At 58.1% G+C, this 11573-nt stretch overlaps 2 protein-coding genes and 1 long non-coding RNA gene across 12 annotated transcripts in view; 2 read left to right on the top strand and 1 right to left on the bottom strand.

Moving 5' to 3' along the window:
* Positions 1-1221: 1221 nt before the first annotated feature.
* On the bottom strand, positions 1222-1925 carry LOC116541791. Its single transcript, XR_004264952.1, has 2 exons — positions 1784-1925; positions 1222-1514 (listed from the first exon to the last, which is right to left on the bottom strand). It is a non-coding gene; the product is annotated as an uncharacterized LOC116541791 (long non-coding RNA).
* A 164-nt stretch (positions 1926-2089) lies between these two features.
* On the top strand, positions 2090-6221 carry CHKB (choline kinase beta). 6 transcript variants are annotated; one of them, XM_032266270.1, is made up of 11 exons: positions 2104-2538; positions 2745-2853; positions 3239-3352; positions 3544-3677; positions 4263-4358; positions 4529-4587; positions 4674-4755; positions 4863-4971; positions 5099-5202; positions 5399-5480; positions 5943-6221. In XM_032266270.1, exons 1-11 carry the CDS (start codon positions 2315-2317, stop codon positions 6015-6017), a joined length of 1188 nt encoding a protein of 395 aa, XP_032122161.1. In that variant the 5' UTR covers positions 2104-2314; the 3' UTR covers positions 6018-6221. The 6 variants fall into 6 exon arrangements, 4 of the variants coding, with proteins under 4 accessions (XP_032122162.1, XP_032122163.1, XP_032122161.1 ...); XM_032266269.1 differs by having other exon boundaries at positions 4490-4587; XR_004264950.1 differs by lacking the exon at positions 4863-4971 and having other exon boundaries at positions 2094-2538; positions 4490-4587.
* Positions 6222-6378: 157 nt separating this feature from the next.
* CPT1B (carnitine palmitoyltransferase 1B) overlaps positions 6379-11573 on the top strand; it is a 9458-nt gene continuing 4263 nt past the window's right edge. For 2 of the 5 annotated variants that reach the window (XM_032266265.1, XM_032266263.1), the window contains exons 1-10: positions 6759-6794; positions 7206-7365; positions 7720-7859; positions 8150-8327; positions 8547-8648; positions 8849-8986; positions 9058-9135; positions 10205-10312; positions 10385-10469; positions 11103-11298. In XM_032266265.1, coding sequence (XP_032122156.1) covers positions 7225-7365; positions 7720-7859; positions 8150-8327; positions 8547-8648; positions 8849-8986; positions 9058-9135; positions 10205-10312; positions 10385-10469; positions 11103-11298 — 1166 coding nt within the window. In that variant the 5' untranslated portion in view covers positions 6759-6794; positions 7206-7224. The other 3 variants (XM_032266264.1, XM_032266266.1, XM_032266268.1) reach the window with 3 other exon arrangements.

The raw sequence follows: 11573 nt of genomic DNA, 5'->3' as shown, positions 1-11573 counted from the left end.
TGTATCCACCTAGATTTAGCAGGAGCCATTCAGGTTAACTGAAGGGATGAAATGGTGACCGCCACTTTATAAGTTTTTGAGGGCGAAATACCTCTGCAATTACACCTGGAATGCAGCATTGTTTCTGACTTACTATCCTGGAAAGGTTTGAGTAGGATGAGGTGTTTCAAAGACTTCCACTTTGATCTTCCTTACCATATGGTACTAAAGGCCTGGAATCAATATATAAGCTCTGCCCTCTGCTAGGTACAAACATCCCAAGTATGCACTGAGACCAGAGAAGTAATCACAGCACTTGGGTCAGGATGCTGCTTATCATTTGATTTCCCTAAGTCTGCACCCTAATGAGAGGGCCATAATGCTCAGGTGCCGTGGTAACAGTGTCAGCTCAGACCCTGTATCTGACAGCCCTTGAGAGATCTAAATAGTCCCTTTTCCAAAGTAAAATAGTTTTTTTGTGTTTTGTTATTGTTCAGTGTCCTGCTGTGTTGCCCAGGCTGGAGTGCAGTGGTGTGAACACAACTCACTGCAGCCTTGAACTCCCAGGCTTAAGTGATCCTCCCACCTAAGCATCCAGAGTAGCTGGAGCCACAGGCACCTGCCCTCACACCCAGTTAATCTCTTAATTTTTTGTAAAGACGGGTTCTTGCTATGTTGCCCAGGCTGATCTCAAACAATCCTCCTATCCCAGCTTCCCAAAGTACAGGGATTACAAGTGTCACCCACTGCCCCAGAAAGAATCAGTTACTTTTTTTTTTTTTTTTTTTGAGACAGAGTCGCACTCTGTCACCCAGGCTGGAGTGCAGTGGCTTGCTGCAACCTTTGCCTCCCGGGTTCAAGCAATTATCACGCCTCAGCCTCCACAGTAGCTGGGATTACGGGCGTGCACTACCATGCCTGGCTAATTTTGTATTTTTAGTGGCGACGGATTTTGCCATGTTGGCCAAGCTCGTCTCGAACTTCTGACCTCAAGTGATCCACCTGCCCTGGCCTCCCAAAATTGTGGGATTACAGGCGTGAGCCATCGCGCCTGGCCATGTTACTTTTTAAAGTGGCTCTAGCTCCCTTTAGGGAAGGATTGGAGGAGTATTTTTTGGTAAATACTTAGATGCTGGTATCGTAAGGTCCTGAGAGGAACCAAGCCTCCTTGTCAATTAAGGGGCTCTAGGTCTCAAAACTGACTCAGATTTGAACAGAATGATGATTTTCCACTGCAGCAAGTGACATTAACCTTGTGATCACCAACTTTTTATTTCTTTCTGGTTATCAAACAATAGTCAGATGCCCCAAAGAACACCATGGTTCGACCAGATCCCCATGCCATCGCCACAGATCCCTGTGGCTCCAGCGTTCCTGGTCGCCACTCCAGCCTGGTGCAGAAGCAGAAACGCAGGAGGCACGCATTTAAATCGGGACGCCCTCAAGGTGAGGTGCGCAGGCCAAGGAGGGGGCTGCTGCAAGCTGCGCGTCTTCACCTTCTGCTCTTGGGTTTGAGTCTGTAATTAGCTACAGGCCTGGAGGGGAGGCGGAGGGGAGGTGGGCCGGTGCAAGAATGGAGGCGCGCGTCTCAAGCAGGACAGCAAAAGCCCCCTCATTCAGAGGTGGCTCCACCGGCCAGGGGGTCCGCGTGTGATTGCGGATTTATGCACCGAGAGTCATCGGAACTGTCCCAAGGGTCTCATTCCTTCAGGAAATGCTTCCTGCGAACCCACAGGGTGCCCGCAGCGCGCCCTCTGCCCGCGGTGTGCGGCCCCACCTAGCGCGCGCCTCCTCTAGGCCTTACCCACGCTCAGGACGGACGCGCGCTGGGCTGCTCTTCCTCATCGGAGCGCCCCGGGGGCGGGGGAAGTGGGCCCGGCCAGGGAGCCCTCGCGCCGGGGCCGCGGCCGCGGCTACCGCCGCCGCCCCTCCGACCCCCACGGAGCCAAAGCGTGGCTCCTACTCACGCCACCGCCCCCGGCCCGCTGCTCGCAAACGCATGCGCTGCTCCGCCACCAGATGCGCCCCTGGCGCCCCGGATTGGCCCAGGCCGTCCAAAAGGCGGCCCCGTCCAGAGAAAGGCCATTGGTCCTTGCCCATGGGGGCGGGGCACAGTGGCGATGTGCGGAATTCGGCCTTCGGGAAGAGCCCCCGGACCAGGGTCACGGAGAGAGCCGAACGCCGCAGCGAAGAGCCGAATAGAGCCGGAGAGACCCGAGTACGACTGGAGAAGCGCAGGCCGGCCGGAAGAGGAGCCGAGCGCGGCCGGAAGGAGCCGAGCCCGTCCGAAAGGAGCGGAGCGAAGCTGGGCGTTGGGCCTGGTCGAGCCCGCGCCATGGCGGCCGACGGGACAGCTGTGGTCGGAGGCGGGGCTGTTGGCGGCTGCCTGGCCAAAGACGGCTTGCAGCAGTCTAAGTGCCCGGACACTGCTCCCAAACGGCGCCGCGCCTCGTCGCTGTCGCGTGACGCCGAGCGCCGAGCCTACCAGTGGTGCCGGGAGTACTTGGGCGGGGCCTGGCGCCGAGTGCAGCCCGAGGAGCTGGGGGTTTACCCCGTGAGGTGGGAGGTCAGGGGTCAGCCTCTCCGGTGCGCGGATCGGGGTCAGGGGTCAGCCGCGGGGCCCTCAGGACGCTCCGCGTTTTCATCGCCCTCTTGCGTCCGCGCCGGGGGCGGGGCCGGGGCCGGGGCCGGCCTGGCCGGGAGGGGGCCGGGGCGGCGGCAGGCGCGGCCGCCCGCGCGCTGAGCGCTCTGCTGTGGGTCTGCAGCGGAGGCCTCAGCAACCTGCTCTTCCGCTGCTCGCTCCCGGACCACCTGCCCAGCGTTGGCGAGGAGCCCCGGGAGGTGCTGCTGCGGCTCTACGGAGCCATCCTGCAGGTGAGGGGTGCGCGCCGCAGCGCCGCCGGCTTGCGGGCCTGTCGCTTACAGCTGCGGGTAGTGGTGTCCCCATTGCGCAGCTGAGGACCCCGAGACTCAGGTCTCTTGCCGCATTACACTGAACGTTGTACTGAAGCCTGGGCCTGTAATCCCAGCGCTTTGGGAGGCTGAGGCGGGAGGATCTCCTGCGCACAGGAGTTCGAGAGCAGCCTGGACAACATCGTGAGACCCCATCTAAATAAAAATAGACCAGGACTAAATCCTGTGCTCCAGGGCCTCCAGGCTATTGGACCAGACGTCCCAGCTCTGGTGGGAGGAAGGCAAGCCCTCATGTGCGTCCCTGTGCCACTTTGCCTCGGCCCCTTTGCCATCCATCTTTTTTCAGGGCGTGGACTCCCTGGTGCTGGAAAGCGTGATGTTCGCCATCCTTGCAGAGCGGTCGCTGGGGCCCCAGCTGTACGGAGTCTTTCCAGAGGGCCGGCTGGAACAGTACATCCCAGTACGAGCCCCACCCACCCTCCCCTCCCCAAGGCACCTCCACCCGCTAACCCTACCCCAGACCTCAACGTCTGCTTTCACATCCTTCCCCCAAAGGGAATCTTCCCCCAAACCCTGACCTCCCCACAGTGCCCCATCCCTTCCCCCTCCTGCCCCAGCCCCATCGCCACCCTGATAGGTTCCTGGGTGCAGAGCCGGCCATTGAAAACTCAAGAGCTTCGAGAGCCAGTGTTGTCAGCAGCCATTGCCACGAAGATGGCACGGTTCCATGGCATGGAGATGCCTTTCACCAAGGAGCCCCACTGGCTATTTGGGACCATGGAGCGGTGAGTCAGGAGCCCCCTCAGGGCTCCTGTACAACTGCACTGAACCTCCATGTCAGTGGTTACCACCCTGGCCTGTGACTAGATGTGTCCATGGCTCTATCCAGCCCTCCACTTGAGTGGGTTCAATGTCCCAGTGTCTAGCATGGTCTCACAGAACACGCTTTGAAATGCTTGCCAGAGGCCACATGCCTCATGCCTGTAATCCCAGGACTTTGGGAGGCTGAGGACAGTGGATTGCCTGAGCTCAGGAGTTAGAGACCAGCTTCAGCAACACGGGGAAACCGTCTCTACTAAAATAGAAAAAATTAACCAGGCATGACTGTGTGCCCCTGCAGTCCCAAGTACTTGGGAGGCTGAGGGAGGGGTATTGCTTGAACCCAGGAGGAGGTTGCAGTAAGCTGAGATCGCGCCACTGCATTCCAGCCTGGGTGACAGAGCAAGACTCTATCTCAAAAAAAAAAAAAGAAAAATGATCGCCAGGCAAGTCACACAGCGATAGGAAAAGGGGCACAGTAGTCTGGCCTGAGGGGAGATAGGGGTGGGAAACAATAGCAGAGCCAGTGTGTCCTGTTCTTTGGGCTTCAGGTACCTAAAACAGATCCAGGATCTGCCCCCAACTGGCCTCCCCGAGATGAACCTGCTAGAGATGTACGGCCTGAAGGATGAGATGGGCAACCTCAGGTGAGGGCAGGCAGGACAAGGCTAGGGAGATGGTGCCATGCACGTAATAGTAATGGTGTCTGCCCTTCCAGTATTTGCTGAGCGCTGGTGTCAGGGCCTGGACTGTTAGTGTGGCTCTGACCCTCCTCTAGTCACTCCTCTCCAGGACCCATGCTCCCATACCCCTGTAGGAAGTTTCTAGAGTCTACCCCGTCACCAGTCGTCTTCTGCCACAATGACATCCAGGAAGGTAGGAGAAGGCATCCGAGTCTTTCAACCCAACATGGAGGAGCCAGAGGGCTCTGGAGTGAGCAGAACCTCACCCCATTCCCCCAGGAAACATCTTGCTGCTCTCAGAGCCAGAAAATGCTGACAGCCTCATGCTGGTGGACTTCGAGTACAGCAGTTACAACTATAGGTGAGGGTGGAAGGGTGGCTTCCCATAGATCTGTTGCCATAGGGTGCTTGAAAACAGGCCAGCTGCCCAGGGCATTTGGGAATTGACTGTCCACCTTATTCTCCCAGGGGCTTTGACATTGGGAACCATTTTTGTGAGTGGGTTTATGATTATACTCATGAGGAATGGCCTTTCTACAAAGCAAGGCCCACAGACTACCCCACTCAAGGACAGCAGGTATGTGGGCCAGAGATGGGAGCAGGAAGGAGGGCGGTGGAGTCTTGGAAGAAATGGCCAGAAAGGATGTCACCTGGGAAATACTCCACAGTCTCCCCAGTTCCTGACTCTTGGCCGTTGATTGTAGCTGCATTTTATTCGCCATTACCTGGCAGAAGCAAAGAAAGGTGAGACCCTCTCCCAAGAGGAGCAGAGAAAACTGGAAGAAGATTTGCTGGTAGAAGTCAATCGGTGAGGAAGGAGGGATGGGGTGGGGCAGGGCAGAGCGGAGGAAAGAGGGACTGGGGAAGAGCTGCAGGTAAGGTGCCTGTGTAGAGCAGGGTTAGGAGAGTGGGGGAGAAGTTAAAACTTTAGGGATTGGCCAGCGTGGGTGAGGGAGTGCCAGACGTGCTCTTGAATGCTCCTCATTTTCCTGCCCTCCCTGAAGGTATGCTCTGGCGTCCCATTTCTTCTGGGGTCTGTGGTCCATTCTCCAAGCATCCATGTCCACCATAGAATTTGGTTACTTGGTAAGTGACCCTGGGGATGGCGATGCTAGCTGAGGGGCTGGAGAGCAGCAGCAGCCACACTCATCCAGGAGACCTGGGAAGTTCTGGGTGGCTGCAGGCGGCCGGAGGTGGGTATGGAATGCTGGTCCTGGCCGAGCGCGGTGGCTCATGCCCGCAATCCCAGCACTTTGGGAGGCCAAGGCAGGCAGATCACACGACAGCAGGAATTCAAGATCAGTCTGGCCAACAAGGCAAAACCCTGTCTCTACTCATAATACAAAAAAATTAGCCAGGCATGGTGGCGGTCGCCTGTAATCCCAGCTACTTGGGAGGCTGAGGCAAGATAATTGCTTGAACCCAGGAGGCAGAGGTTGTGATGAGCTGAGATCATGCCATTGCACTCCCACCTGGGCAACAGAGCGGGACTCTGTCTCAAAATAAGGAAAGAAAGAATGCTGGTCCTACACATTCTCACCACCCTAGGACTATGCCCAGTCTCGGTTCCAGTTCTACTTCCAGCAGAAGAGGCAGCTGACCAGCGTCCACTCCTCATCCTGACTCTCCACCCTCCCACTCCTGGAGCCTCCAGGGCAGGACCTTGGAGGGAGGAGCAACAAGCAGAAGGCCCTCGGGACTGGGCTGAGCCCCCAAGTGACACTGAGGTTCAGGAAACCCACCTCTTGAGTTTGAGTAGGTCCCCATGGCTGGCAGGCCAGAGTCCCGACCTGTGTATGTAACACAATAAACAAGCTTCTTCCTTCACACCCTGTCCTGGCACTGCTGAGCAGCAGTAGAAAGTACCGAGCCAAGCAGCACACACAAAGGGACAGAGTGACCGCTGCAGTCTTCGGTATTCTTGGCTTGAAAGTGGTTGAGGGTTCATGAGGCCGATTGGGGTCCCCCATTGCTCCCCACTCTTCTGGCTCTTGGGAGGAGGACCGGAGAGTGATGGGGGTGAAGGCAACCCTGAGGTAGGGGCTGCCCGGAGCACCAGCGATTTAAAAACAGGCAGCAGCTGACACATTGGTGACCTTTTCCCTACATTTGGCTATTTTTAGCTCTAATGCCACCATCCTCACGAGACTCTCTGGGGCCCCCCAGGCTCCCAGACCTTTGAGCAACCCTCATCGCGCAGAAACACTGCCCCGCCCTGCAATTCCCACCGCGGAAGGTGGGTGGGTTCTGGTTCCCGGTCCCGCGTTTTACCCCGACCCGGATTTGGGGGTAGGTGTCAGGTTCCTGGGGAGGGCGGGGCGGGGGTGGCTAGGTCTGAAGGACGTGGGGACACGGGCCAGAGTGGCTAGCCCCATGCACGGACAGGAGTGAACCCGAGCCGTGAGTAGGGGGCACAGGGGCGAGGACGGCGCTGGAGCCACGCGGTCGGGGGGTAAAGGGGGGCGCCGGAACCCTGCCTCTGTCCAGGCCGACTCCGCTTCCAGGGGCGCCTCTTCTCCCCTGCCCGCGCCCTCGCTGACGCCCCCTACTCCAGCCTGCCCTTCACCGTCCTTGGGGTTCCTGGAGCTTTCAAGGCCCAAAGCTCTGCACCACAGTGGCTGTGCCCACCGGAAGGCTGGCGCGAGGATTTGGCGGCGGTTGGCCTGGCGGGGGGCGCGGGCCGGGGACAGCCGCTAGTCGCGGGGTGGGGGTGAGGGGTATCGCGGACTGGCTGAAGGGGGGGGTGCCTTGGCGCGGCTGGGGGCGGGGCCGGCCTGAGCGCGCCCGCGCACCCACCTGCTCCCGTCCCAGGTGCCGACCAACCCCCAGGATGGCGGAAGCGCACCAGGCCGTGGCCTTCCAGTTCACGGTGACCCCAGAAGGGGTCGACTTCCGGCTCAGTCGGGAGGCCCTGAAACACATCTATCTGTCTGGGATCAACTCCTGGAAGAAACGCCTTATCCGCCTCAAGGTGCGCACAGGTGCTTCTCCCAGCCTCTTCCTCTCAGCAGGTGCAGAAGGGAGCTCTTGGAGCGGAGGCAGAGCCCGGGTGTCCGCTGTCAACCTCTCTATTAGGGTCCTTCACTGCCTCCTTGGCTGGCAGTCCTGCCGGGTACAGGTTCTGGAAGTACAGACACCAGAGAGGTGCACAAGATGTGGTGGGACACAGGGAGCTACAGGCGTGGGTGTGGAGGAGGAAGGAGCGCAGCAGGGTGGCAGGAGAGAAAGCCTCCCAGGCCAAGACCAGGAGCCCATTCCCAAGACTTCACAGGCAGGCCAACCTCACGCCCTCCAGCTGCATAAGGGTGCCTGTTTCTGCCCACAGAATGGCATCCTCAGGGGCGTGTACCCTGGCAGCCCCACCAGCTGGCTGGTCGTCGTCATGGCAACAGTGGGTTCCTCCTACTGCAACGTGGACATCTCCTTGGGGCTGGTCGGTTGCATCCAGAGATGCCTCCCTCGGGGGTAAGGAATGAAGCTGGAAGGGCTCAGGTGTCACCAGGGAGGGCTGCGCCCAGCTCCCAAGGCTGAGGTTCCTGAGCTGGGCAGATACAGACAGTAGCCATTGGCAGTCACAGGGAAGCCCTCCCTTATGACAACCATTGTCTTAATCCTATATCAGCTCTTATTTGGTGCAGTCAGACTTAAGTGTGCCCAGGGAGGTTCTTCGCCTTGGTGTCTCCCTGAGACAGTTCACAGCCACCTGAGGCTGGCCTCAAGAGGACCCTCTGCAGCCCTTGCCCCTTCTCCAATAGGTGTGGGCCCTACCAGCCCCCGCAGACCCAGGCACTTCTCAGCATGGCCATCTTCTCCACGGGCGTCTGGGCAACAGGCATCTTCTTCTTCCGCCAAACTCTGAAGCTGCTGCTTTCCTACCATGGGTGGATGTTTGAGATGCATGGCAAGACCAGCCACTTGACCAGGATCTGGGCTGTGAGCAGCCGCCAGTGCAGGGGTTTAGGCACCTGGGCTGAGACTCTTTGGGCTCCTTTGGGGTTCTGACCGAGAGGGGACAGGCAGACAGGGCACTGGTGCCTGGTGTGGGGTTTGTCCTGGAGGGGCTGGGATGGTTCTGAGGCTCTCAGGGGATTGCTGGCTGGTTTCCATTCTTTGCTTGGGCTCCCACCCCAGCGCTCTGCTCTGTACCCCTAGATATGTATCCGCCTTCTATCCAGCCGGCGCCCCATGCTGTACAGCTTCCAGACATCTCTGCCCAAGCTTCCTGTGCCCAGGGTATCAGCCACAGTTCAGCGGGTGAGCACCTCGCTTGGGCATCCCAGTGGGCAAGGGAGGCTGGATTCAGGGGATGTTTCCAAATATAAGGTTCTTTGCAATGAATGGCCTTAAGGGCTTGAGAAAAATGGGTCTGGGTGAGGAGGGAGAGGTGGGAAGAGGATTAAGATAGAGGCAGTCCTCGCCAGCTGGCCCCATGGTAATGATAACTGGCTGGACAGTACCTAGAGTCTGTGCGGCCCTTGTTGGATGATGAGGAATATTTCCGCATGGAGATGCTGGCTAAAGAATTCAAGGAGAAGACTGCCCCCAGGCTGCAGAAATATCTGGTGCTCAAGTCGTGGTGGGCAACTAACTATGTAAGTTTGTGCCCATGGGTTCATTGTCCTGGCTGCCCCCGCCCCGGCTCTAACCTTCCACCTGCCCACAGGTGAGTGACTGGTGGGAAGAGTACATTTACCTTCGCGGCAGGAGCCCTCTCATGGTGAACAGCAACTATTATGTCATGGTATGAACCGGAGGCCCTGGGCCCCTGCACATGCTCAGCTCTGTCCCCACTCCAAGGCAAAGGACCTGGAGGACAGCCCAGAGCTCTGGTAGCAGTTTCCGTGGGGAAGTGGGGGTTAAGGAGTGAGGCCTGAGGGAAAGGGAAGAGGGAGAGGAGATCCTAGAAGAGTCCAGAAGCAGCTTAGGGGTGACGGGGATCCTGAGAATGAGGAGAGTGGAGACCCCCCAGCCTGTCACTGCCACTCTCAGAGTTCCAGGGTCAGTGCCCCTGCCCAGCTCAGGGTCTGTCACCTCTCCCTGGTTTCCTCACTGGCCTCCTGGCCATGGGTTCCTAGCTGTCCTGACACCATAACCAGGGAATTTTCTAGAACATGTCTTGCTTTGTGTCCCTCTGAAGAGCCAGACAGCTGAATGAAGGCCAGGCTCCTTCTCCTAGGGCTCAGGAGGTCACGGTCTGCCCCTGCCCCATGTCACTGGCCCTTCTGAGTCTCTGGGTCTTACAGCCACCTGGGCTGCATGACACTCCTCTTCTCCCCTTTCCCACTGTCCAAAGCACACTTAACTCAGGAGAGTCTACTGGAATTCTTCTCCATAAACTATCCTCCCTGGAACTTACACACAACTTGTCCATACCGGAAGTTTCAAACTGTTTTTTAGTGGTAGAACCCCTTTATCAAAGCAAAATAAGTAGAACACAAGCACATAAAATAGGTTATAAAAGGGCAGCTCAGAGCCAGGCATGGTGGTGTATGCCTCTCGTCCCTGCAACTCAGGAGGCTGAGGCAGGAGGATCACTTACGGCCAGGAATTTGAGGCTGCAATGAGACATGCTTGCCCCGCTGCACTCCAGCCTGGGCGACAGAGCAAGACCCTGACTCTAAAAAATAAAGAATAAAAAATGCAGCTCAGGCTGAAGCTGGAGCAGAGGGTTACTGTGATCAGTCGTGCATTTCTGGAGGTTCACCCCGACAGCACGTGCAGGATGTACTGGAAGAGGGAGACGATAGATTGGTCCTTGGATCTGCAAGATCCACATGACACCCACCCTGTGGGCTCTGCTTTCTCTGTAGGACCTTGTGCTCGTCAGGAATACAGACGTGCAGGCGGCCCGTCTGGGAAACGTCATCCATGCCATGATCATGTATCGCCGTAAACTGGACCGTGAAGAAATCAAGCCTGTGAGTGCATCAGGGTTGAAGGTGGGATGGGAGAGGAGACCTGAGTCTGAGCCATGCTGGGCCTTCCCCTAGGTGATGGCACTGGGCATCGTGCCCATGTGCTCCTACCAGATGGAAAGGATGTTCAACACCACTCGGATCCCAGGCAAGGAGACAGGTAATGGAGCCCGCGTCCTACCTGTGGCCCATCTGGCTCGGTGCTCTCCTACCTGCTCATCACCAAGCATCCCCCGTGTCTCAGGGTCCTCAAACTGTGAACAGTAGTCTATTTGTGGCAGATACTAGACATCTATTATTTGCAGGCATGCTGCTGGTGCTGGGACCCCACAGGACCCAAAGCAGAGCACCCCCAATCCGGGGCTCACTGTGTGCGGAAGGGGGTCCTGCTGCAACCCAAAGCTTAGGACAGGCCTGGTGCTGCCACGGAGCTGGCAGAGGAGGAGAGGAGGGGCACACCCAGGGGTCTGGCAGAGGCAGTAGCCTTCCCTGCTTCTGACACTGTATCCTCAGGCCATGTGCATAACCTCCTAGTGCTTCGGATTCCTCTTCTGTGAAATACTTTATAGGATTTTTGTTGGTGTTATGAGGGGCAGCAGAAGCACCCAGCACGGGTCCTGGTTTAGGACACACAGATCCCATCCAGGGGGCAGGAAGGCCCAGGCAGAGGCCGAGCAAAGCGGGGTCTGCAGGGGCCACCTAGCGCATGGGAGGTAGACCTTTCTCAGGATGTAGCTGGGGCCATGAGCTGCCTCCCACAGCCCACCTCAGCTTGCCCCGGCCTCTGTCACAGATACGCTACAACACCTCTCGGACAGCCGGCACGTGGCTGTCTACCACAAGGGACGCTTCTTCAAGCTGTGGCTTTATGAGGGCTCCCGTCTGCTCCAGCCTCGGGATCTGGAGATGCAGTTCCAGAGAATCCTGGACGACCCCTCCCCGCCTCAGCCTGGGGAGGAGAAGCTGGCAGCCCTCACTGCAGGAGGAAGGTATCGGCCTGTGGGGAGGGACTGTCTTCACCCTGAGGTTCAGGCCTCCATGCGGAGAGGAGTGTGGCCCTTCCTGCCACCCTGGAACTGGGGGCTAGAGGCACAACCAGGGAGGGGCATTGGTGGTAATCATAGCGTAACAGCCAGAGTAACCTACCTCTGATGGGTGGCAGCTAGGTGGGAGTGTGCAAGGCAGGGGACACCCTCTAAGACAGCCTGAAGTGTGCAAGGTGGGCATCCCCCACCTCTGGGCCTAGCCTGGCACCCCCCACCTC

The sequence above is a fragment of the Sapajus apella genome, unplaced genomic scaffold (genome assembly GCF_009761245.1).
Source record: "Sapajus apella isolate SASKATOON/1434 unplaced genomic scaffold, GSC_monkey_1.0 scaffold156, whole genome shotgun sequence".
Taxonomy (NCBI): Eukaryota; Metazoa; Chordata; class Mammalia; order Primates; family Cebidae; genus Sapajus; species Sapajus apella.
The sequence above is the reverse complement of the archived record's forward strand: the minus strand, read 5'-3'. Positions and strand labels throughout refer to the sequence as shown.

Excerpts from the sequence above, each read along its gene's own strand:
- CHKB (XM_032266269.1), top strand. The coding sequence starts at position 2,315 with ATGGCGGCCGACGGGACAGCTGTGGTCGGAGGCGGGGCTGTTGGCGGC. Across the intron at positions 3,678-4,262 it reads CTATTTGGGACCATGGAGCG|GTACCTAAAACAGATCCAGG; the intron begins GTGAGTCAGGAG and ends TTTGGGCTTCAG. Across the intron at positions 5,481-5,942 it reads CCATAGAATTTGGTTACTTG|GACTATGCCCAGTCTCGGTT; the intron begins GTAAGTGACCCT and ends TCACCACCCTAG.